The 27,895-nt window shown below is 34.9% G+C and overlaps 1 protein-coding gene across 10 annotated transcripts in view; it reads right to left on the bottom strand.

Moving 5' to 3' along the window:
* The window catches only part of NEK1 (NIMA related kinase 1), a 221,442-nt gene that overhangs the window by 128,403 nt on the left and 65,144 nt on the right, over window positions 1-27,895 (bottom strand). For all 10 annotated transcript variants that reach the window (XM_050791717.1, XM_050791721.1, XM_050791723.1 and 7 more), the window contains one exon: window positions 21,813-21,915. In XM_050791717.1, coding sequence (XP_050647674.1) covers window positions 21,813-21,915 — 103 coding nt within the window. The remainder of the gene's footprint in view (window positions 1-21,812; window positions 21,916-27,895) is intronic.

The following is a 27,895-nucleotide window of genomic DNA, read 5'->3' as shown; positions in this document are numbered from 1 at the left end:
TTTTGTCAACATCACATAAACACTGCTGATCTTAAACAAAACTGCTTAAACTTGTTGTTAAGTCTAGGCATAAAAACATCTACTTCTCCGGTGTACCAGAGCAAAAAAGTATTACTGTAAGAGCATGCCCTGCCTTTCTTCTTTTGCAGCATGACAAAGGGCCTTTACTCACTCAGTTTTCTTCCCTCTTCAAGAAGGTCCTTGCAATAGCTTATCAGTATTTGAGCTTTTGAAATATATATAGGTCAAAGAGTTGGGGAAGTGAAGGAAAATAAGAAATAAGCAGCGCTGGGCAAAGATGTGAGATAAATTCTGAAAAGGCATATGGGAGAATCTACAGAGTTAAGGGGAGTGGATGGTAGTGAACTGAGTATTGCTATAGAAGATAACTTTCTTTCATGAGATTTGAGAAATAGAAGAATCTGAGTTACTCTGAAGTTTTAAACCCTTTTTAGTTTGAAATATTATAGATACACAGAAAGGTGAAAAGAATATACAGGGAGGTCCTGTGCGCCCCTTCACCCAGCCTTTCCCAAATTTCTCATCTTGCATAACTACATTACATCAAAATCAGGAAACTGACACTGACTCAAATTATAGACATAATCTTCTATTTGTGCCATGCATCTACACAATTTTGTCACTCATGTCATCTTATATTAATTCCACCCTAATCAAGACACTTAGCTGTATTATTACTGGAACACTTCATAGCCACATTCACTACCTCCATCCCTAACCCATCAACCACTAAACTGTTCTCCATCTTGATAATTATGTCATAATTTCTATGTAGACTCACACAGTATGTGTCCTTTAGAGACTGTTTTCACTCAATATAATTATATTTGGTCCATCCATGGTATTGCAATGCATCAATAGTTCATTCCTTTTCATTGCAAAGCAGTACTCCATGGGGGTGGATATAGTGTTATGATACAGTCTTTTCATTCATTTACCCATTAAAGAGCATTTGGGTAGTTTTAAGTTTTTTGCTATTACAAATAGTTTCTATGAATATTCATGAATGAGTTTCTAAGTGACAACAAGTTTTCTTTTCTCTGGAACATATGCACAAGAATGAAATTACGGGTTCTTGGTATGAAGTCCATTTTTAGTTTAAAAAGGAACTGTGAAACTATTTTGCACAATGACTGTATCATTTTACATTCCAAACAACAATGTATAGGTGACCAGTTTCTCCAAAACTTCATCAGCATTTGGTTTTATCACTATTTTTTTATTATAGCCATTTTGATAGGTGTGAAGTAATAACATCATTGTGGTTTAAGTCTGTATCTTTCAAATGATTTGGGTATCTTTTCATGTGTTACCTGCCATCTGTATATCCTCTTTGGTGAAATGTTTTATAAATTTTCCTCATTTTCTAACTGGATCTTTTATGTTTAATGTTGAGTTTTGATTCTTCTTTATATTTTCTAAATATAAGCCCTTTGTTGGATAACTGCTGTACAAATATTTGTCTCAATCTGTAATTTGTATTTTCTTCCTCTTAACAGGGTCTTTTGCAGAGCCAGATCTTAAAATTTTGATAAAGCCCGGTTTATTAACTTTTCCTTTTTTGGATTATGCTCTTGGTGTCAAGTCTAATAACTCTTTGCCTAGTACTAGGTCCCAAAATTTTCTTCTCTTTTTACTAGAAGTTTTCTAGTTTCATATGAAAGCCCATGATCTGTTTTGAGGTAATTATTTTATATGGTTTGAGGTTTAGGTCAAGGTTGATAGAGCTTATGGATGTCCAGTTCCTCCCACAATAATATTGAAAAGGTACTCCTCCTTCACTGAATTGCTTTTATGTATTTGTCAAGAATCAGTTAGGCATATATATTTGTATGCAACTATTCTGGGACTCTCCATACTGTTCTACTGATCTATGTGTCTATCCCTTTGCCACTACTACACTGTTTTGATTACTGTAGCTATAAGTTAGCCTTAACATCAGGAAGAGTTATTCTTCCCAAGTTGTTGTTCTTAAAAATTGTTTTAGTTACTTTAAGGTTTTTCACTTTCTGTATAAATTTTAAAATAAGCCTGTCTACATTAAAAAATATTTTCTGAGATTTTAGTAAGGATTGCGTTAACTCTATAGATCAATTTAAGAATTGCCATTTTTACTATTGTGAGTCTTCTGATTCATAAACATGTATCTCTCCAAGTATTTAGGTCTTCTTAGATTTTTTTTTCATCAGCATTTTGTCATTTAATTGCATTCAATATTGCATATGTTTTGTTAGAATTATTTTTCATATTCTTTGGAACAACTGTAAATGGCATCACATTTTTTTGTATCAGTTTCCACTTGTTCATTGTCAATATATATAAATTCAATTTATTTTTGTGTACTGATCTTGTATCCTGCAACTATAATGAATTCACTTTTTAGTTTCAGGAGTATTTTTGTAGAGTTCTTGGGATTTCCCATGCAGACAATCATATCAACTCAAAATAGCAACAACTTTATTTGATCTTTTCAATTCTGTATGCCTCTTCTTTTTCTTGCTTTATTGCAGTAACTACAACTTATAGTACAATGTCAAATACGAGTAGTAAAAGTTACATGCTTGCCTTTTCCCTAATTGTACATGGAAATCATTCAGTCTTCCATCTGTATAATATTAGATGCAGGGTTTTTGCAGATGCCTATTGTGAGGTTGAGAACATTCCCCTGTATTTCTAGTGTGCTGACAGTTATTATTTTTTTAAATCATGAATGGGTGCTGAATTTTTCCAAAAGATTTTCTGTATCAATTGATGTAATCACATGAATTTCCTTTGTTAGCCTGTTGATATGGTGAATCACATTGATTTTTTAATACTGTAAAATACTTGTACATCTAGACTAAATTCCACTTGGTTGGGGCTGGATATAATTTACTAAAATTTTATTGAGGATTTTTGTATTTAACTTCATCAAAGATACTGCTCTGTAGTTTGCTTTTCTGTGATGTCTTTGGTTATGGTATTAAGGTAATACAGTCTCAAAATGAGTTGACTGGTATTCACTCCACTACTACTTCTGGGAACAGATTGTACTGTTGTATCAAATTGGTGTTAATTCTTCTTTGAATGTTTGGTAAAATTTTCCAGTGAAACTATCTAGGCCCAGAGATTTTTCAATAGCTTCTGAATCACGAATTCAACTTTTAAAACAGTTATAGGACAATTTACGATATCTGTTTCAACTTGGGTAAGTTTTGGTAGTCTATGATTTTTATAGATTGGTTCATCTCTTCTAAGTTGTTGAATTTATGAATGTCAAGTTGAATTTATCCTTTTAATTGTTACAAGATCTGTAATTATACCCATTTTTTTATTCCTGATATTGGTGATTTGTGTCTTTTCTCTTTTTCATCTTTGTCAATTTTGCTAGAGACTTATCAGTTTCACTTTTATGTTTCTAAGAGTCAGTTTTTTGTTTCATTACATTACTCTTTAGTATTACTGGTCTCAATTTTAACGATATCTATTCTTAATTACTTTCTTCATTCTTCCTGATTTGGGAATATTTTGCTCTTTTTTTATCCCTAGTATTTTGAGTGAGGAATTTACATTGATTTGAGACATTTATTCTTTTCTACTGTCTGCATTTAGTGCTATAAATTTCCCTCACAGAAGTGCTTCAGCTCTATCTCACAAATTTTTGTGTGTTGTGTGTCTATTTCCATTTTGTTCTATGTATATCTAAATTTCCTTTCAGATTTCCTCTTTGACCCATGGTTTATTTGAAAGTGTGTTAATTTTTAAATATTTGGAGATTTTCCTGTCACCTTCCTGCTACTGATTTCTAGTTTAATTCCACTGTTCTCTATATTTGTAAAGATTTTATAATTCAGTATAATATCTTGAATTGTTGATGGGTGCTTAAAATGTGTATTCTGCTATTGTGGGGTAGAATATTCTGTAAGTGCAAATTAGATCTTGGTGGTTCGTGATGGTGTTTAGCTATTCTATATCCTTGCTGATTTTCTGTCTAGTAGTTCTATCAATTGCTGCGAGTAGGATGTTCAAGTCTCCAACTATAACTGTGAACCTGTTTGTTTATTCTTTCAGCTCTATTAGTTTCTGCTCTCTATATTTTAAAGTATGGTTATTTGGTGTATACATATTTAGGATTGCAATAACTTCTTAATGCATGATTATTTTGTTACTATGTCTCTTTTTCTCTCTTTGTCCTTAGTAACTTAATTTTGCTCTATTACAAACAAATTCTTTTAGTTTCCTGCATTTGAGAATGTCTTTATTTCCACTTCATTCCAAAAGGACAGTCTTGGTCAGATATAGAATTAAAGATTGATAGTACTTTTTCTTCTTTCAGCACCTGAAAAATGTTGTACTACTTCCTTCTAAACTCCACGGTTTCAGATGAGAAACCTGCTGTTATTCAAATTGGTGTACCTTCATATGGAATGTGTAATTTCTCTCTCCCATTTTTCAGATTTGTCTTTTTAAAAACATTTCTTAGTGTGGATTTGAGTTTATCTTATTGTAGGGTTTGATCAGCTTCTTAAATCTGTAGGTTTATGTCTTCACCAAATGTGAGAAATTTTCAGTCACTATTTCTTCAAATGTATTTTTGAGTCACACACTTTCTCCTGTCCTTTAAGCTTTGAAGATACAATGTTAAATTTTTGTATTGTCCTATAAATTCTCGAGACTGATAATTTTCAGTAGTTTTACTCTGTTGTTCAATTCACTGATTCTATCTTCTGTCATCATCTCTGCTGTACTACTGAGTCTAATCTGTGAATTTTAATTTTGATTATTGTGTTTTTCAGTTCTATAATTTCCATTTAATTCTTCCTTAAAACTTCTATTTGTTTGCTGAGGTTTTCCCTTTTTATCATTTTAAGATAATTTAAGATAATTGATTGTAAGCATTTCTATCACAGCTACTTTGAAACCCTTGTCAGGTAATTCCTACATCTGATTCATCTTGATGTGAATGTCAAATCCATGTCATTTCTCACACAAATTGTGTTTTTGCTGCATTCAGCTTGGTTTGACAAGTTATTATGTCAGAAGACTCATAGTCCTGCTTAATTTATTTTATGCAGGAAGTAGCCTGTCAAAGTTTAGCAATCAGCTTCTAGCCTACTTTTGTGGGCTTTAGTTCCAATTGCAGTTCGGTTTTCTGAAAACTTGTGATACTATTCTGGTCTGCTTCATTCTTCTGGTGCTTTTGGAGCTCCTACTCAATCACTGCTGCTGCTGTCTTGTGAGAATGGAAGTTGGTTCTCTGGGCTACCAGCTCTTCCTGGGAGACTTCCATGGTGGAGGTACCATGAACAAGCTGTGGAGGGGGGCTGGGATAGCCTGAGGCTTCATCACTGTCCTGAGCTTGAATCATTCATCAGGTCCCTGGGGTCAGGAAAATGTTGAGGTTCCCTATCTTTGTTGGGATTTCCCTTTTCCAGTCCTTTGGTGAGTAAGAGCAGGCTTTTCTTGTTTAATATTGTTTTTTGTCTATAGTGGATCTGGGTTGCAGGCCTCTCTAATACCCAGTCCAAGATATACGGGAGACAGAAAACCCAGAGAACTCCAATGTTATTTCTCAAGTCCTGAGGTCTCTTGCCAGTTCACCTTCTTTCTGGCATTTATAATCCAATTATAATTGTATGCTAAATAATTTCCAGGGTATTTAGTTAGATTTAGAGGGACAGGGAAAAGTGAGTCTATACCATTCTTTTTGGACTTGGGCAGAAACTACTTTTTGATAGCTAGGGTTTTTACACTGCAACATACTCTATAACGCGACTAGCACATCAAAGTTTGACAGAGTTACCCAGGATTTTTGGAAAGACTAAGAGATTGTTATGTTGAACTGTGCCCCTCATAAATTCATATGTTAAAGTCTCAACCCCTAGTACCTCAGAATTAACCTTATTTAGAGATAGGATGTTTGACAAGTTAAAATGAGGTCATCAGGACAGGTCCTAATTCAGTAGGACTGGTGTCCCTATAAACAGGGAAAATCTGAAGACAGACTCACACACAGGAGGAACATGACATGAAAATGAAGGCAGAGATCAGGATGCTGGTAATATATACCAAGGAAGGTCAAAAATTGCCATCCAATAACCAAAAGGTAGGAAGGAGGCATGGAACAGATTCTTCTTCAAAGTCCCCAGAAGGAAACAACTCTGCTGACACATTGATCTTGGACTTCTTGCCCTGAAAACTCTGAGATAATAAATTTGTGTTGTTGATGCCACTTAGTTTGTAGTCTTTGGTTACAGCAGCCTTAGCAGACTAATACAGAGGGAATGCATATAAATTGCTTAACATGATGCCTGGCATAATAAGCTTTCAAAAAATAGTTATTATTACTTAATTGTTGGTTTACTTGTCTATCTCCTTTACCGCTTATATTTTCCTGCTAGCATGAAACTTAACATATTACAGTCATTAATGTTTGTATAAAATTAAATGAATGAATGAAAGAATGAATGAAAAGTTTTAACAGTTAACTGCACATTTTGTAAGGTAGGTTTTCCATTAGTATAAATAAAAACAGTATGATTTAAGGTGAGTTAATAAGAAAGTAACATTTCTCAAGGGAAATAATGCTGCTTCATCATTTTTGTAAAATTCAGAGGTTCTTCTGTTAGGTTATTCAACAGAAGATAACCAAGAAAAACTCTTGCACATGTGTACCAGGATATATCTACAAGAATGTTCAAAGATGAACTGGAACCAACCTAAATAATTAATTACTGTCAGGAGAATAATTGTGGTACAGTCACACAATGGAATGTCATACAGCAATACTTGAAAATATGAATGAATCTTAGAAAAATGTTGAATAGGCCGGGCACAGTGGCTCACCTGAGGTCAGGAGTTCGGGGCCAGCCTGACCAACATGGTGAAACCCTGTCTCTACTAAAAATACAAAATTAGCCGAGTGTGGGGGTGCATGCCTGTAATCCCAGCTACTTGGGAGGCTAAGCAGGAGAACTGCTTGAACCCGGGAGGGGGAGGTTGTAGTGAGCCAACATCGTGCCACAGCATTCCAGCCTGGGCAACAAGAGCGAAATTCCATCTCAAAAAAAAAAGAAAAATGTTGCATGAAAAATGTCTCAGTCTATAAACGGTATAATTTTTATAATACTCAAAAATAAAACAGAGCAAGGTACTGTTTAATCACACATATGTGTGTGAAAAAGAGTTTTTAAGAAATCTACAGGAATGATGAATTCAAAATTCAGGATAATGGCTACCTGCAGGGAAAGGTGGAAAAAAAAGATGACATAATGGTTGGAAAACTATGGTCCATGGTCCAAATCCAGCCCACCACTTGTTTTTGTATGGTCCAAAAGCTAAGAATGGTGTTCAAATTCTTAATGGTATGGAAAAATGAAAAGAAGGATATTTCATAACACATGAAAATTATGTGAAATTCTAATTTCAGTGCCCATAAATAGTTTACTGGAACACAGTCATGCTTACTGATTTACACATTACCTATGGCTACTTTTGTGCTACAATGCAAAGTTGATTGGCAAACAGAAAAATGTTTGCCAATCCTTGAGTTAGGGAAGAGTACACAAGCTACTTATTAGTGTTCCATCTTCTGGGTATATTATTTTGCTTTTTAATTTACACATATATTATACATATTATTTTCTATGTACCAAACATTATTTTATCTTATTTTTATTTCATTTTGTTTGAGAAAGAGTCTCGCTCTGTTGCCCAGGCTGGAGTGCAGTGGTGCGATCTTGGCTCACTGCAACCTCCACCTCCCGGGTTAAAGAGATTCTCCTGCCACACTCAACTTCCCAAGTAGCTAGAATTACAGGCACGCACCACCATGCCTGGCTAATTTTTTTTATTTTTAGTAGAGACAGGATTTTATCATGTTTGGCCAGGCTGGTCTCGAATTCCTGCCTCGGCCTCCCAAAGTGCTGAGATTACAGGCATGAGCCACCGCACCCAGCCCAAACATTATTTTAGAATAATAAAGGAATATTTTTTAAAGAAGATCTGAAGAAAATAATCTTTTCAAAATAAACAGTGTTGAAGAACTAATTTACTATACAGGATAGTCTATAGCAAAGATCAGCAACTATTATCAACACGTCAAATCTAGTCTGCTGTCTTATTTCCAAAATCAAGCTTTACTAGAGCACAGCCACACTCATTTGTTTAGTCTTCTACTACTATGGCAGAGTTGAACAGTTGTACAAAACACCATATGGTTTAAAGCTTAAAATATTTACTATTTGGCCTTTTACAGGAAAAATATTTGCCTGCCCTTGCTTTGCAATGCTGCCATATCTACAAGTTTTGCTTAAACTAAAGCAAATAGTAATACGCCATTTAAAAAGGAACAAACAACATAGTAAAGCTAAAAGCATAATCTTGAAAGTCAGACATTCTGGGTTTGCACCCTGTTTCTGGGCATTACTACGTAATCTTGGGCAAAGTACTAGTAACTCTGGGCCAGTTTTGAAATCAGTAATACTGGAATAAAAATTCCCACTACAAAGACTTACTATCAGGATTAGATTTACAGTCATTTTAATTAATTTTATTAATAATGGCCAGAGCAAATCCACCTTCCCTCTGACACACACATAAATACAAAACCACCACCAACAAATCAAATAACATTTGGCTTGAAGTCTTCTTGACAGAGTTTCCCTAAACCACCTCTTTTTTTTTTTTTTTTTAAAGTTTCAGTTACCTATACAGGGAAAATTTTAAATTCATCAAAAAGCATGAGACCAGTCACAGTGGCTCATGCACGTAGTCCGGTATTTTGGTAGACTGATATGGGAGGATAACTTGAAGCCAGGAGTTTGAGGCCAGCTTGGGCAACACAGCAAGACCTAACTCTACAAAAAGATTAAAAAATTAGCCACTCATGATGGCAAGCACCTGTAGACCCAGCTACAGCTACTCAGGAGGCTGAGGTGGGAGGATCACTTAAGCCTAAGAGTTTGAGGCTGCAGTGAGCTATAGATTGCACCACTGCAATTTAACCTGGGTGACAGAGGGAAACTCCATCTCTAAATAAAAAAAATAATAATAACAATAACAAAAGTAAATAAAAGCACATAAAATTATTTTGAAATACATTTCTTTAAACTATAATTCAACCTAAAAACTATTTACATTTGCCCATAGAAAGCATGTTTTAATTCACTGTGGTTTCCCAAAACAGTTAATAAAACATACTGTTCAAACAACTTAACTATAGCAGGTTACCAATTCCAGAGGGTTAATCCTTCAGACTCAGAATTTAATCATAACTGTTCAGGCTTATTTGATATTTTAAAATATCAGGAAACACATATTGGGCTTAAGACCTGAATCTGTTAGAACCTCTTTAAAAGGTTTACAAACCTGTGGGAGAAAAACAAAAAGTCTAACATTTCATGCCATCAGAGAACCAGAAGAAGAGAGAGTGCAGTGTTGAAAAAATATTTGAAGAAATAATGGCTTAAAACATGACAAGTTTCGTGTAATCCATAACATTGTAAATTCAAGAAACTAGCAAACCATAAATAGAATAAATCCCCAAAAATCCATTTCCAGAGATGACTTAATCATACTGCTGAATACTAAAGACAAAGAAAAAATACTGAAAGTGTCCAGAGGATAACAAAACATTAACTACAGGAGAAAAAGCATTTGAATATTCATGTAAGAATTTCCCACTGAAAACTATGGAGGATAGAAAGCCAGAAAGTAACATTTTTACGTGAGAAAAGAAATATGCAGTCAACCAAGAATATTGCATCCTGTGAAAAACACCATTCAGATATGAAGATGAAACAAGACATTCTCAAATAAAGTAAAGGAATCTATAGTTGGCAGACCTGATCTCAAAGAGCTGTTAAAGGAATCTCTTCAGGGAAAGGGAAAGAAGAAGAAAACTTGAAACATTAGGAATCAAGGAAAAGTAATAGAAATAAGTATTTGTATAAATATGTAACAAAGTATTCCTTTTCTCTTAGAGTTATTAAACATGTTTGACAGTTAAAAGCAAAGGTATAACATTTCCTGGTGTTATTTTAATGTGTGCTAATGTAATACAAGAGAACTACACCATAAAGGGGAGAGGGTAAAGAGGCTACTATGTTGGAAAGATTTCTATGTTCCAACTGAAATAGTATAATATTGTTTATAAACAGATTGTAAAAAGTATGTATTTTTAACCCCTGGAGCAACCACAAAGAAGTTATACTAAAAGAAAAATATAGCCAAAATCACAATAGATTAATTAAAATGGAATATTAAAAAGTGTCCAAATAATCTAAAGGCAGCAGGAAAATGGAAAGAGAAACAAAATCATAGAGTATAAACACAAAACAAATAATAGAATGTGAGATGTAAATCCTAACATATCAATAATTATATTGTCTTTAAGTATAATAATTGTAATGTAATTACTTAAACACACTAATGAAAAGACAGGAATTGTTAGACTAGATTTTTTACAAACACATAAAGCAACCATAAATTCACTATAAAAAACTCACCTCAAACAATCATTCAGGTAAATTGAAAGTAAAAGGGAACAAGATATACCACACAAACAGTAAACGAAAGAAGCTGGAATGGGTATATTACCATAAAAAAAATCTTCAAAACAAAAAAATACCAAGGACATGCCTTACTGCCTCTAAGATTGCCTCCATCCATGATGCCCAGCTCCTAATGTTTATAATCTTGTAAAATCCCCTCCTGAGAGTGTGGGGAGGACCTGTGATTTGCTTTTAACCAACAGACTATGACAAATGTAATGGATGTCACTCCTGTAATTGTCACGTTATATACCATTCTACCCTTGCTAGCATACACTGTCCTCCACAGGTTGCCCTTGCTTGATAAAGTAAGTAGACATGTTGAAGATGTCCATGTGTCAAGAAATGTCTCTACAAATGCAGGTGGCCCCTAGGAACTGAGAGAGACCTCAAGTCAACAGCCAGCAAGCAGCTTGGGGCCCTTGTTCATTAAGCCATGAGGAAATAAATTCTCTAACATGAAAGAGCTTGGAAATAAATTTTTCCTCAAATGAGCTTCTAGATAAGAATGCATACTGGCTAACCATATTACAGTCTTGTGATACTCTAAGTAGAGGACTTAGCTAAGCTGTGCCCAGACTCCTAATCCACAGAGACTGTGAGATAAACTGCTAACCTGTGGTAACTTGCTACACTGCAAAAGAAAACAAAGAAAGAAAAAACTGACAGAACTAAAAGGAGAAACAGACAAATCCACAATTATATTTGAAGACTTCCTTAGTATCAAATAGAATGTAGACAGGCTTTCAGTATGGATCAAGAAGAATAAAACATACACCAAATGGATCTAATAAAACTAATATTCCACCCAACAGTAGCAGAATACCCATTCCATTCAAGTACATGTGGAACATTCACCATGACAGATCATACACTAGATCAAAGTACAAACCCTAACAAATGTAAAAGGACTAACTGAAATCCTACGAAGTATGTCCTATGACCAAAATGAAATAAAACTAGAAAACAACAGAGATAATAAGAAAATGTTCAAACACTTGGAAATTAAACAGAATACTTTTACGTAATCCATGGGCCAAAGACGGTATCTCAAGAAAAACTAGAATACATTTTGAATTGAATGAGAATGAAAACACAACATAGAAAATTTGTAGAATATGGCTACAGCAATGCTTAGAGGGAAATTTATAAAATGCAATACCACTATCAGAAAAGAAGAAAGGTCTCAATTCAATGTTTTAAGTTGCTACCTCAAAAAACAAGACCTCACAAATCGTATGCTTGAATCAAAATATCACATGTACCCCACAGATATGTGCAACTATTATGTATCCATAAAAATTTAAAAATAAAAAAAGAGCAAAATAGAAATCAAGGAAGACAACGTTGTGAATGTACTTAATGCCACTGAACTATATACTTTAAAAAGATTAAGGGAGTACATTTTATGCTATGTGTATATCATTATAATAAATGTCTTCTTCCTGGATCATAAATCTAAAGGTAGAAATGAAAACCATAAAAACTTTAGAAGAAAAAATAAAAAATCTTCATGATTGTTGGATAAGCTGAGTTCTCAGACATAACATGAAAAGCATGATCCAAACAAAAAAAATGACAAACTGGACTTCATCAAAATTAAAACCTCATCCTCTGCAACAGATTCTGTTAAGGGAATGAAAAGCTAAGTTTCAGACTAGGAGAAAGTATTGGCAAATTATTTATCCAATAAAAGACTTGTATTCAGAGAATATAATAGAACTTTCAAAGCTAAAGAATAAGAAAATATACAATTAAAACGGACAATGACCTTTCTCTAAAAGGATATAAGGATGGCAAATATGAAAAGATATTCAACATCATTAACATTTAGAGAAATCCAAATTCAGCCACAGTGATATATCCCTACACATGGTTTAGATGGCTAAAATAACACTGACAAAAAATGCTGATGAGGATGCAGAGCAACTGGAATTCGAGTACAATGCTGATGGGAATGCAAAATGTTTCAAACACTTTTGGAAAAAAAAGATTTTAAAAAATCAGGTTAAATGTACACTTACAATATGATCCAGCAAACCCACTCCTGGGTATTTATCCTATGGAAATAAATACTAGACCTCACACAAAAACCTGTAAATAAATGATCAAAACAGCTCTATTCATAATTACCAAAAACTGGAAACATCTCAAATGTCTCACCACTGGCAAATGGATAAACAAACTGTTGTACATCCATTCAATGGAGTACTACTCAGCAGCAAAATTAAACAAGCTATTTACACATGCAACAACTTGCATGAATATCATTATGGTGCAGGAAAGAAACCAGTCACAAAAGGTTACAACATACCAGTACGTGTACAGACAGGTTCCGACTTACTATAGTTCAACTTATGCTTTTTCAACTTTACAATGGTGTGAAAGTGAAAAGCATTCACTAGAAAATGTACCTTAAGTACCCATACAACCATTCTGCTTTTCACTTTCAGTACAGTATTCAATAAATTATATGAAATATTGAACACTTTATTACAAAATAGGCTTTGTGTTAAATGATTTTGCCCAACTGTGGGCTAATGTAAGTGTTCTTAGCACGTTTAAAGTAGGCCAGGCTAAGCCATGTTTCGTAGGTTAAGTGCAATAAATACAGTTTTGACTAAATATTTTCAATTTACAATAGTTCATCAAAATGTAACCCCATCATAAGTCAAGGAACATCTGTATGTATACATACATACAATTTACAAGACACTCTGGAAAAGACAAAATGGTTGCCAAGGTGTTGGGGGTAGAAGGAGAGAGTGTGACTACAGAAAGATAGCGTAAAAGTTAGGGGGCTGATGGAATTGTTCTGTAACTTGATTGTGGTGCTGGTTGCATGAATTTACACGTGTTAAAATTCCTGGAAAAAAGTCTATATTACTATATGATCATTTGAAAATGAAATGTTCAAAAAATGAGGTGCCAATGCACCACCTGGGAAACAACATCCAGAAGGCAACTGGATAAACAGGACAGAAGTTAGGAGAGCAGTCTGAGTTACAGATTTTCAAGTCATCTAGTAGAATTATCAGTGAGATCGTCCCAGGATATTATATATAGTGAGAAAATAGCAAAGACAGAGCCGCAGAGAATATTGGCATTTAAAGACTGAGAAGAAAAGAATTCTATAGAAGGCATTAAGAAATTGTAACCAGAGAAATAAAGGGTAAATCAAGAGAATATGGTATCATGGAAGAAGGAAATTTTGAAGTAGTAGGTCATGATCAAATGTCACAGAGAGGCAGAGTAAGATGAGGATTAAAAATAGTCTATTATATTTGGCAAGATGGATAGTAGTGACTTCTTTGATATAATGATAAACTATTAACAATAAATTGAAAACTAAATAGTAGATAAGAAAGGAGAGACAGCAAGTGTTTCATTCATTTGAAAAGTCTGGCTATGAAGAGGAGGAAAGAGATAGGATGATAACTACAGAGGTATGCAGAGTTAATGATGTGAGAAATTTGAAAATATATATACTACATACATATATTATTACATATATATTATATATATGTGTGTGTATATGCTATAGGAGAGTACCGGTAAAGAAGCAAAGTTGAGGAGAAACTTTCTTATATAGATAAGCGATGGAATAAGGCTCAAAAGTAAGAGATGGTATGGCATAGAATAGAAGGAAATGGCTGAAACCAGAGAAACAGACATTATTAATCATCATAGCTTTAATTTTCTCCAGCAGTGTTCCGAAGACTAAGTGTAATAACAGTCACTAGTTCAGTTACACATAATGAGGCGGGATATGCTAACTCAGAAAATAGGGCTCCACAGGGAAGACAGGCTAGCCAATTATATAGGTATGTATATAAACAAGTGAATTTAATGATCACATAACTTCGATGAGCTTTAAAAGCATCTATTTTGGAAACAACACAAGTGTTCATCAACAGAGAAATTGAACAAAATGTGGTACATCCATACAAAGGAATATGACTTCGGAATAAAAAACAACTAACTAGTGATAACACTCCAGTCACAAGAAAATTATATACTATATGATTCATAATTTTATATTAAATTCTAGAGAGGACAAAACTATAGTAACAGGAAGTAGACCAGTGGCTGCCTACAGCTGATGGCGGTGAGGGGGTGACTGACTTCAAAGGGGCATGAGGAAACTTTTGGGGGGCCACAGAACAGTTTACATATGATGATGTTGGTGGCTACGTAACTATATACATTTGTCAATACTTACTGAGATATACACTTAGAATTTTATTGCATTTAAATTACATGTTAATAAAACCAATTATAAAAAAAGGCTCTTGTATGGTAACCTGGGTTACTATATTCTAATACGAAGTATGTTGCTAAAGACAGCACTTAAAAGTAGCTCCTCCTAGGGCAGAGAAATGTTACAGTGTATGACATTATAATGGTGATAAATAAATACCATTATATATTTGTTTAAATCCATAGAATGTTAGCGCCAAGAGTGAGCCCTAATGTAAACTATGGACTTTGAGTGATAATGATGTGTCAATGTAGGTTCATCAATTGTAACAAATGTACTGCTCTGGTGGGTGGTGATAACGAGGGAGGCTACACATATGTGGGGGCATGAGGTATATAGAAAATCCTTGTACTTTTCCACTCAATTTTGCCACAAACCTAAAACTGCTATAAAAAATAAAGTCTATTTGCTGGGCATGGTGGCTCATACCTGAGTGGCTCATCCCAGCACTTACGGAGGCCAAGGAGGGTGGACTGCTTGAGTCCAGGAGTTTGAGACCAACCTGGGCAACAAGGTGAAACTCCATCTCTACTAAAAAAAAAAAAAAAAAAAAAAAAAAAAAAAAAAAAAAAAAAAAAATTAGCTGGGCATGGTGGCACGTGCCTGTAGTCCCAGCTACTTGGGAGGCTGAGGTGGAAGAATCAGCCAAGATTGTGCCACTGCAATCCAGTCAGGGAGTGAGTGAGTCCCCGTCGAAAGAAAGGAAAGGAAAAGAAAAAGGAAAGGAAAAAGGGAACGGGAAAGGGAATTGAAAAAAAAAAAAAAAAGAGTAGCTCCTCTACTTAGTCTAATCTACTGTCTCCAGATGTAGGCTTTAAAATTATGAGCAAAGGGAGTATAGTAGGCAGAATTCTAAGGAAACTTTCAAGGTTTTTGTTATCTCTCTGTATTCCATTGGGTCAACCCTGCATAATCCCCGGGACTGTGAATATGATAGATTTTGTGTTAGATGCAATGACTGATGTTAACATAAAAAGATTATCTGGTGGGACTGACCTAATCACCTGAGCCTTTTAAAATCATAGTTTTCTCTGGCTGGTTGTAGAAAGGGCAGTCAGGAGTTTGAAGCCTGAGAGGGATTTGATGCACAGTAGGTTCTCCATTGCTGAGGAGGCCATCTGGCAAGTAACTAAGAGTGGTCTCTCAGAGTTAAGAGTGGTTCCAGGCCAAAATCTAGCCAGACAATGGAGGCCTCAGCTCCACAGCAACAAGGAAGTGGATTTGCCAATACCCTGAGGGGAACAGGGAAGAAGATCTTGCTCTAGCTAAGCCTCTAGGTGGTAATACAGCTGGCCGACACCTTAATTTCAGCCTTAAGAGACCATGAGAAGAATACCCAGCTAGCACATGCCAGACTCTTACCCAAAGAAAGTCTGAGTAATAAATTTGTGTTGCTTTAAGCCACTAAGTTTATGGTAAATTGTTAACAGAATAGAAAACGAATACAAAGAGGCCAATTATAAGTAGCACCTCTGCCTTACCATAAAAAAGTTCCGATTTAGAACTTAAAATCTGTGAGGCTTCTTATCCTGCCCAGAGTTAACCTTAGCAGTCACTTCTAATCTCTGCCTTATTACTAGTGTAGATATTCTTGTCCAACATTAGATTATAAATTACTTTAGAAACAAACTATTTCTGAGCAAGCTTTATATACTTACTACTCCCAGTGTTTAACAAATTGCCTTAATTTAGTGAATCAATAAAATAAGTAATATATGATGTACGCACCCAAGTATACTAGAAAATACAAATTCTTCATTTTTAGCCACATATTTCTAAGGCAAAGTTTTACGTCATGTAAGGAATAAAGGAATTCAATATAGTTTAACAGAATGAATCTTAGAAAGTCACATAAAAGTCATTCCCAAATGTACTGTAGCTCTATAAAACATGTTTTTAAAAAATGAGAACACAACAATAAAATGAAAAATACCAATTATAAGAGGTCAAAGTGAATACTACTGCTTTCCTTCCTGCAAAATCTTAGTATAAAAAATTATTTTAAGTGAATACATATCAGCATTCAAAAATAAGCAAAACTCCTGGTAGTCCTAAGACTAAAAGGAAACTAGAGACCAGGAAAGTACACAAAACCAGCTTAAAGTGTGAATTTACAAAAGCAAAAACATGTCAGAAAGAGTACTACCACAGAAGGTTGAGTAACACAAAGCATGGTCTAAGACATATTGGAAGCTAAGAGCATGAGAAGGTCTAATAGCAGACAACAGTAGTTAGAGTAAAAGGGTTACCTCCAGTACACTAAGCATCTCCACAAACCAGCAAGCAGTGTCAGTTACTTTGAAACAGGAGTGGTAAGAGAGAGCATAGAATGAAAGGACAGGCCAATGCTCTGGGTGATACCTAGGAAGAATGAGAGTCTCTTAAGCCCAGAAAATAAGCCGTCAAGGCACTTGCACTGAGAGAGTACCAGTATGTCCCACTCATCCTTCACTCTCACTGAAAACTGCAGAGAACAGATCATGGCACTAGCACACTGCCATCTTCCCAGGGAGTCACCCAAACAAAGGCAATGAACAGTAAAATTCATACTCCCAATCATGAACACACTAGCAAGGGTGCTGAACATTTGAGGAGTACCAACACTACGAAATATCTAACAAACTTCAAAATGGAAAAAACCAAAGTAACGTAGTCAACAGCACACTAAGAACAAGACTTTACAACAATTATAATACTACCAGGGAAATGAAAACATAAGAAAAGAGTTTTATGGGAAAACTAATTAGAATTCATAGACATGAAAATGTAATTTTTTGAAATAAAAGGAAACTCATTAGATGAGCTGAACGGCAGAGTAGACAAAACTAAAGAATATATTCCAGTGAGCTGGACTATCAGGCCTAGAAATCCTTCCAAAACACAGTAAAAAGAGAGAAAAAGATTTTAAAAAGTACATTACATGCAGAGGTTCCAATGTATCAGTCTAATAGGAGTTCTCTTGAGAAGAAAATGTAGAAGCAATATTTGAAGAATTTATAATTTCAAATGTCCCTAGAATTGAAGATAAGTACTCACATTGAAAGCATTCAGTGGAAACTTAAGCCAGGAAGACAAAAAAACAAAACAAAAAACAACTGAGAAATATTCAAGTAAAGTTCAGAACATCAAGGATAGAAAAACAGTCCTAAGAGTTATGAGAAAGGAAGGAATTCCTTATAAAAGAACAAGATCCAGAACATCACATGTCTCATTAGCAACAATGTAAGTAGAAAGATAATAAAGCAGAATCTTTAAAGTTCTATGGAAAATAAACTTCAAATTTATATTTCCTTATCCAGCCAAATTATTATTCGAGGCTCACTTGCAGCCATGATGAAGTAACAGATCTACCCTCCCATCTTAAACAACTAAAAGTCCGAACAAAACATATGAAATGGTTTTCAAACACTGGACAACAGACAGCACAGGAAAGTGATCCTTGAGAGAAGGAAAACAAAGGTGGTAAATCCAACAGCTGCCCACCTTACTCACTGGCAAGGGTTTCCTGGCTGCAACACAGACAGAAGGTAACCAAACAGAGTTTGGCAGTCCCCTGAGTTAAGGAAACAACATTCAGACCTTGGAAAATTGAAGAACACTAGAATTTGCAGAACAGAGTTGCAAAGAAGAACGAGCTGCATGGTGGAAGGGTGCTCAAGATTTAAAGAGGGTCCCTAGAGCTTCCTGCTGAATGACAAAGAACATATTGTCAATAATACCTGAGGTTCAATCAGGGCTGCAAATGTCTCATGTTTCCAAGAGCCAAACTGAAAAGACCTCCAAACTAATGAAGCATTGGGTATTCAAAAGAGTACTGCTATAGCAGTGAGGCCAAATTAACACTAGACTAAAGACTGTTCTGTACCGGCCTAGCAAAGCTTACAGCCAAAGTTTACAAGCAAACCTTGAAAGACTCAAACTATTTCCAAGTAACTTAACTGCAATCCCAGAAAAAAAAGTCCACAAATATTTATAAAATACACAATGCCTGGTATCCAACTACAAATTACCAGACATGTAAAGAAAAAAAGATGACCCTAATGAGGGAAAAAAATCAATCAACAGAGACTCAGAAATGACACAGATGGTAGAATTAATAGATAAGGACATGAAAACTGCTATTATAATTATATTCCATATGTTTAAGAATATGAAAAAAAGTGGGGGACATGGAAGGTATAAAAACAATCCAAATCAACTTTAACATAAAAAATTCAATCTCTGGCCGGGCATGGTGGTTCACGGCTATAATCTCAGGAATTTGGGAGGCCAAGGTTGGCAGATCACATGAGGTCAGGAGTTTGAGACCAGCCTGGCCAACATGGTGAAACCCCATCTCTACTAAAAAATACAAAAAAATTAGCTGGGTGTGGTGGCACGTGCCTGTAATCCCAGCTACCTGGGAGGCTGAGGCAGAAAAATCTCCGAACCCAGGAAGCAGAGGTTGCAGTGAGCCGAGATCATGTTTCTACACTTCAGCCTGGGCAACAAGAGTGAAAACTCTGTCTCGAAAAATAAACAAACAAAAAACAATTTCTGAGATGGAAAACATATAATGTCTGCATAGAATTAACAGACATAGCAGAAAAAAAGATTAATGCACTTGAAGACACAGCAATAGAACAATCCAAAATGAAACACACAGAGAAAAAAAAAGACTGAACAAAATAAAGAGCATCATCAGTGAATGGTTGGTAGTGTACAAAGTGGTCTAATATATGTGTACCAGAGACCTAGAAGAGGCAGAGAGGCAAACAGAAAAACATTTTTTGAGTAAATAATGGGCTGGACGTGGTGGCTCATGCCTGTAATCCCAGCACTTTGGGAGGCTGAGGCAGGTGGATCATCTGAGAGGTCAGGAGTTTGAGACCAGCCTGGCCCCGTCTCTACTAAAAAGACAAAATATTAGCCCGGCATGGTGATGGATGCCTGGAATCCCTGCTACTCAGAGGGCTGAGGCAGGAGAATCACTTGAACCTGGGAGTCGGAGGTTGCAGTGAGCCGAGATTGCGCCACTGCATTCCAGTCTGGGCAACAAGAGAGAAACTCTGTGTCAAAAAAAAAAAAAAAAAGAAAGAAAGAAATAATCGATGAAAAATTTCCAGATTTGATGAAAATCATAAACCCACAGATCTGAGAAGCTCAATGAACCCCTATACAAAATAAACATGAAGATAACTACACAAGCAGGGTGCAGTGGCTCATGTTTGTAATCATAGCACTTTTGGAGGCCAAGGCAGATGGATCACCTGAGGTCTGGAGTTCAAGACCAGCCTGGCCAACACAGTGAAACCCCATCTTTACTAAAAAAATACAAAACTTAGATGGGTGTGGTGGTACACACCTGTGATCTCAGCTACTTGGGAGGCTGAGGCATGAGACTCGCTTGAGGCAGGGAGGCGGACGTTGCACTGACCCAAGCTCCCGCCACTGCACTCCAGCCTGGGTGACAGAGTAAGACTCTGTCTCAAAAAAAAAAAACACACACACACACACACACCACATCATAATCAAATTGATTCTAGTGATAAAGAGAAAAATTTTAAAGTAGAGAAAAAAGATACATTACATACCGAGGAAAAATATAAGAATGAATGCATAGTTCTTGTCAGAAATAGGGCAAGCCAGAGGTAAAGTTTCAGCCTATAATACAATATCCAGCCAAAATATTTGTTAAAAACAAAAGCAAAATATTTTTTCAGACAAACAAATGCTAATCAAATTCACCAGCAGACCACCATTACAAATGATCATTCAAGCATGAGGACAAAATTAGAGCATTTTCCAACAAATCTTGGAAAGTTCCTCTCCAAAAAAAATTACCAGATTATCCAGCATGAAAAAAAATAAACTGAGGGGGGAATAGTAAGATATAACGAATGATGTTGAGAAAAGAAATTAGTAAATTCCAGTAAGCCTACCAATTCTTTTAAAAATATTTTAAGTAAAAAATGTGTAACCAAAATTCCAGCTGCTATTAACATGGGAGATATGAGCAAAGGAAAAGGCTGGAGGTTCTCATTTACTGTCTAACGGAAAGATACAAATACAGATTAATTTCGGATATAGAAAAACAAATTGAAGTATCTATGTTAACAATATAAAGGGTAACTATTTACAAATTTAACTATGTTTCTATGACATTGTTTCAAAGAAAAGACATACTATATTGAACTACATTAACTCACAAAGATACCACTTATGAACTTACAACAGATATGTAATGTCTTATTAAAATATATTACCATCTAATTAACCTATTTCCTATATAAATGTGATGCTTCATGGGTTGCTGAGCTGACAGACATAATCATCAGTTGTTCTGTAGACAAAATGTCAAAAGGCATTTGTGCACCTCTACAAATCAAACTATCAAGAGTTTTAACTATCTCAAATCCTGTTAAATACCAAAGAGAAAAAAAGAGTTTTAATGATTGAAATGATTTTCTAAAAACGTAATATTTTCTTGTATACATGACTCAATTTAGTTAAATGGGATAACTGGAGACTTTACTATAATTCTACTTCTAAATTGCTTTTGAGCAAATGCATAGTTTACATATATACTTACCCAAATACTTGTTTCCCATTTTTCTTCTAAAATTCTTTGCCACTTAAAAGTATGTAAAACCAAAAGCATATTGGGGGAAAAAAAACATGCAGCAATCTAAGAACTTATTTCTTTAATATAAATATCTGGGTTGCTATACCCATTTATACTCTTTTAAAGGAAGGATACAGGTATGAACTTACTCCCAATTAACCAAAGCAACAACAGAATTCCACCCCTGGTATAAGAGATAGCAGAAGAGAAGGTAAATGAGTTAAGATATCCCAATTTGATACTCTGCAAATGACTTCTGAGTATCTTTACTGCCTCTTATTATGCCTAGATTGTTAGATTGTCATTGTTTTTACTTACACTTACCTTATTCCAGACCTTCACTTGGAATACTAATACATTCAAAATCTCAGAAACAAACAAACAAAATTCATACCATATGTCCTTCGGCTCGAGCTTTATTCTGCATAGCTTCCCGTTTTCGCTGCAGGAACTCTTCTACTTGTTTAGCTCTTTCTACAGCTAGCTGCCCTTTTTGCCTAATTTGAACAAATCACAAAGTCAGCCATCTTGAACATAAAATATTCTAAAAAGTTAAAAATTACATTTATCTGAATTTTTTTTTTAATTCAGAATATGAAGGCTGATGAAACACTTTCTCTGTAATGAAGAAATCACTATATATATATTGACATCTACTACTTAAATCACATTCTTTATTATTTTAAATGCAAGTAAAATCTATAATTCTACTCTAAGTCTTCACAAGATGGTTTCTTTTATATTTATTTGATCTATTCTACTTACTTAAACATATACAATTATTTTAGATACACTTAATTATGGAAGAATCTGAGAAGTTGCCAAGTTTATTTCAGAACTCTGTATCCAATAAGAATCTTAGTAGCGAAGTCAAATAAAAGCAGTACAGCAGCAATTTAAAAAATTAAAAAGAACTAAAGCTTTACTTAAGTGTGAATTTTCAAAAAAAAAGTAAAAAGCTATGTTTGAATTCCCTAAATATCACAACTATAAAAAGTAAAATGGATAGACTAGGGAAAAGATTAAAAACAGAATTATTTGTTTTAACCTTTTCCAATTTTACTTTTGTGTCTTTCTCTGACAATTATGAAAGAATGTAAACATGCTGATCTTAGACTATAAATAAAAAGTATCAATAACAAACACTGATTAAGCATCTACTAAACATTGTGTTAGTTACTATGCTAAGTATGGAAGATACAAAGATAAATAAAACCCAGCCCCAGTTATCAGAGAACTCATAGCATGGCATCAATTGCAGTTAATTTTGGAGGTAAGGAAGAAAGATGAGCAAGTTGTTGGCTGTGTTTCTACTTGTATTTTGACTAGTAAGGCACAGAAACTTCCTATATGGGCTTTCTTTGGGTCCATAACTAAATTATGTCCTGAAAATTACATGAAATAAATCTCAGTCTCGTAGTAAAATTTGAGCATTTCTGATTTTCATATACCAAATAACTGCTTCTTTTACATTCTTTGGCAATGATTACTAACTGAAACAAAAATATTTGAAATATGAAACTAAGCTGTAAAACCTAAAAATCTATTCCATCATATAACTATGAATGACAGTGATCTAAGGTTCATTTATCTCATGTAGTACTTAAAAAAGATTCTTATGAAATTTCCATCATGGGAATTTTCTAGAATTATATAATCTCTATAGCTAGTTTAAAGGCCAGTTACTATTGCTCTCAGATGTGTTTGGGTAGCTAAATCTTAATCTAGTTTCACATCACTAAATCCAGAAATCCACTTCACCAATGCCATGTTAGCTTGAGTAGGTTGAACACAATGAATGAGAAATTTGTTCATGCCTCTGTAGTGCACCTGTGCTGTCCCCTAGCAGTCCCATCAGCCACTGGAAAATTCTGAGATTAATAACACTTATCTGTTCTGAATGCAATTTATCTCCTGCATATATCAATGTAAGGCTATATCCTGCTTTGCTATAGCCCCATTTATATAACGCTCAGCCTGAGCAAGGCAGATGAATCTTCAAACGTGATGCTCTGATATGAGATTAATAAGGTATATCTGGTCAGAATGCAACTTATTTACTGTATATATCAAAGTAGGACTCTACCATGTTCTGCCACGTCCCCATCTATGTAAGGCTGGGCCTGAGGAGGCAGATAAACCTTCAGGTGTAATGCTCTGACATAAGATTAATAAGGTATATCTGGTTGGAATGCAACTTATTTCCTGCATATATCAAGGCAAGGCTGTATTCTGTTTTGCTATAGCCCATCTATGTAAGGCTAGGCCTGAGGAAGGCAGATAAGCCTTCAGGTATGATGCTCAAATATGTCATCTGAAACTCTATGGTTACAGATAAGGCTCTTTTGGGGGGACTGATACACCACCATCTGCAAGTAAACAAGACAGTTGATCTCTCTGCTGTGCATCCTGACTGTATCAACTTTCTTCTCTAACTTTTACGGAAGTAAAGCATGTTTGACTTCCCATCTTAAGATGCTTTCTGTGTCCAGTGACTGTTTGCCTGAACTTACAATTGGCATAGGTTAAACAGTGGTTGCACAGAATTATTTACTGAGAACCTGGTCATACGTATAACAGCTTTGATTTTTAGATTTTCACACCATTTATGCATATATAACACTACTTGCTCTATGTGTTCATATGATTTATAAATTTTGCTTCATTGAACACTTGCTTCCTACGCTGGCTTAAATAAGCAGGTTTACATTACTGGCTGCTTTCAAACACAAACTTAATAAATGTAGTGATTTTGTTTAACAATAATTATTTTTTCCTTTCATTTATTAAACAAATATTGAGTGTCAAACTATTTGTCACATTATATCTGTCAAAAGATATAAAGATGAATAAAACAGTTCCGGGGAGGCAAGGTTGGTTCAACATATGAAAATCAGCATAATACATATTCATAGATTAAAGGACAAAATTAATCAATTTTATGACTCCTTACACTGTTTAAAAACCTATAAAATCTGTGTTCTTATTTTTCATATGTATTACTGTTTACTACTACATATACAGCAAAAATAGCTCACAACTCATATGCTTAGTCCTCTCTAAAGTAATACAACTGTACTAAACTATGGGCATAAACTATGTTTGTGCTGGGATCATGAGGATTAAGAGAAAACAGTCAGTTTACTTCTTGATAGTAATTTTCTTCATTAAACACTATTAAGAATTCATGTGAGCATGCTCTGTTTTACAAAAATTAGACGACTACTTTTGAGTTCCAGAATTACACCACTTAAAATCAGTAAAACACTGACCTGGATTAAGGAATAAGAGGATGATAATATAAATGAAAATACAGTAACAAATTAGGAATTTGACAGTAAAACACAAAGACATTAAAATGGACTAAAAAGAATAATGTAAGAGGATAAGGGGCATCAAACAATGAGATAACAGAAGTATAGTGTTCTTTTATCAAGAAATAATTATCCCAAGACAAACTTTCCCTTTTTTTTTTTAACCCTGACAAGAGAAGGGGAGGAAAAGGGAGCAAGTTCTTTTTTCTCTTCTTTTCTTTTCTTATTGTAAATGCATGAATAATCAACAAGATTTGGCTAGGAACTGCATGCCTCACATCCATGGTTCAAATTCTACCGATAAAGAAAATTTAAAACTTCTCAAAGATAAAGTTGAAGATAACATAAAAATAAGTAGCACTCTAGGTAACAGATAATCTGAGAAATAAAAATGAGTAATATGGTATTGGGAAGAAGAGATGGGGTTGTATAGGATTACTAAGATGAAAAAATGATGTAGAAGGGTTTATTCATTTAACTTCCTCTTAAGGGGCATAACGTCTATGTAATGGAATAAAATTGTTGTTAGTTTTATGCAAATTAAATGAAGCAATACAGACAAGAGGACTTGGGAAAAGTAAAAGCTCCAGAGAAACACAAATGTTAGGTGGCACTCTGTAATTTATTAAAAAGTAGCTTCAGTCATTTGAACCATACATGGCTTGAGCTTCTAATATTGAAAAGCCTAATAGAAGAGGTATGTTATTAAGAAATTGGATATAAGCAAAGTCAGATTGGTCAGAGTTACTGATAAGAAAGGAAGAGGAAAAATAAATAATACCATAAAGAAGAAACAGGCAAATATGGGTGATTATGAAGAAAAGAGAACCTGAAAGAGTCTTAGGTCAGATTTCAGTTTGTTGATTCAGTTTGAATCAAAGAAAGGAAAGAATCAAGAATGAAAATGACATACAAATTATAATAACCAGAAATTCTGACAGTGTGCAGAGAAAATGTTCTATAGTGCCAGTGACCACTAAACAATGATTCACAAAAGAATCATTCAGATTGGAAGGGACTTTTGGTATTAACTAGTCCAAGTTTTCACTGAATAAAGTATTCCCATATTCCCATCTAAATACCCTATGAGGCACAGTCATTTAAACCTCTGGTTAATACTTACAGTTTGAAGATATCCATTAAATCCTACAGTCATCCAACCTTTGAACAGTCCTCATATCTGACTGAAATGTGTCTTTATATTTCCACTGTGTCTAATTCCTCTTTTACATGACAAGTCAGTCAATTCTTCCAAGTTTGCTCCTTTAACCATGATTTCTTTAATGATGGCTAATTCCCAGATTCTTTTTGTTTTATTATACTTTAAGTTCTGGGGTACATGTGCAAAACATGCAGGTTTGTTACATAGGTATACACACACCATGGTGGTTTGCTGCACCCACCAACCCATCATCTACATTAGGTATTTCTCCTAATGCTACCCATCCCCTAGGCCCCGACCCCCTGACAGGCCCCAGTGTGTGATGTTCCCCTCCCTGTGTCCATGTGTTCTCATTGTTCATCTCCCACTTATGAGTGAGAACATGTGGTGGTGTCTGGTTTTCTGTTCTTGTGTTAGTTTGCTGAGAATGATAGTTACCATGTCCCTGAAAAGGATATGAACTCATTCTTTTTTATCGTTGCATAGTATTCCGTGGTGTATACGTGCCACTTTTTTTTTTTTTTTTTAAACAAGTCTATCTTGATGGCCATTTGGGCTGGTTCCAAGTCTTTGCTATTGTGAACAGTGACACAATAAACATGTGTGTGCATGTGTCTTTATAGCAGAATGATTTATAATCCTTTGGGTATATACTCAGTAATGGGATTGCTGGGTCAAATGGTATTTCTAGTTATAGATCCTTGAGGCATCACCACACTGTCTTCTACAATGGATGAACTAATTTACACTTCCACCAACAGTGTAAAAGCATTCCTATTTCTCTACATTCTCTCCAGCATCTGTTCTTTCCTAACTTTTTAACTGGAATGAGATGGTATCTCATTGTGGTTTTGATTTGCATTTCTTTAATGACAAGTGATGATGAGCTTTTTTTCATATGTTTGTTGACTGCATAAATATCTTTTGAGAAGTGTCTGTTCACACCCTTTGCCCACTTTTTGATGGGGTTGCTTTTTACTTGTAAATTTAAGTTTTTTGCAGATTCTGGATATTAGCCCTTTGTCAGATAAATAGGTTGCAAAAATTTTCTACCATTATGTATGTTGCCTGTTCACTCCGATGATAGTTTCTTTTGCTGTGTAGAAGCTCTTTCGTTTAATTAGATCCCATGTGTCTATCTTGGCTTTTGTTGCCATTGCTTTTGGTGTTTTAGTCATAAAGTCTTTGACCACCCTATGTCCTGAATGGTATTGCCTAGGTTATCTTCTAGGGTTTTTAGGGTTTTAGGTCTTATGTTTAAGTCTTTAATCCATCTTGAGTTAATTTTTGTATAAGGTGTAAAGAGGGAATCCAGTCTCAGCTTTCTGCATACGGCTAGCCAGTTTTCCCAACACTATTAAATAGGGAATCCTTTCCCCATTGCTTGTCTTTGTCAGGTTTGTCAAAGAGCAGATGATTGTAGATGTGTGGCATTATTTCTAAGGCCTCTCTTCTGTTCCATTGGTCTATATATCTGTTTTGGTACCAGTACCAGGCTGTTTTGGTCACTGTAGCCTTGTGTATAGTTTGAAGTCAGGTAGCCCGATGCCTCCAGTTTTGTTTTTTGTTTTTTGCTTAGGATTGTCTTGGCAATGAGGGCTCTTTTTTGTTTCCATAGGAAATTTAAAGTAGTTTTTTCTAATTCTGTGAAGAAAGTCAAATGGTAGCTTGATGGGGATGGCAATGAATCCATAAATTACCTTAGGCAGTATGGTCATTTTCATGATATTGATTCTTCCTATCCATGAGCATGGAATGTTTTCCCACTTGTTTGTGTTCTCTCTTATTTCCTTGAGCAGTAGTTTGTAGGTCTCCTTGAAGAGGTCCACCACATCCCTTGTAAGTTGTATTCCTAGGTATTTTATTCTCTTTGTAGCAATTGTGAATGGGAGTTCACTCATGATTTTTCTGTTTGTTTGTTATTGGTGTATAGGGATGCTTGTGATTTTTGCACATTGATTTTGTATCCTGAGACTTTGCTGAAGTTGCTTATCAGCTTAA

The sequence above is a fragment of the Macaca thibetana genome, chromosome 5 (genome assembly GCF_024542745.1).
Source record: "Macaca thibetana thibetana isolate TM-01 chromosome 5, ASM2454274v1, whole genome shotgun sequence".
NCBI classification, from domain to species: domain Eukaryota; kingdom Metazoa; phylum Chordata; class Mammalia; order Primates; family Cercopithecidae; genus Macaca; species Macaca thibetana.
The sequence above is the reverse complement of the archived record's forward strand: the minus strand, read 5'-3'. Positions and strand labels throughout refer to the sequence as shown.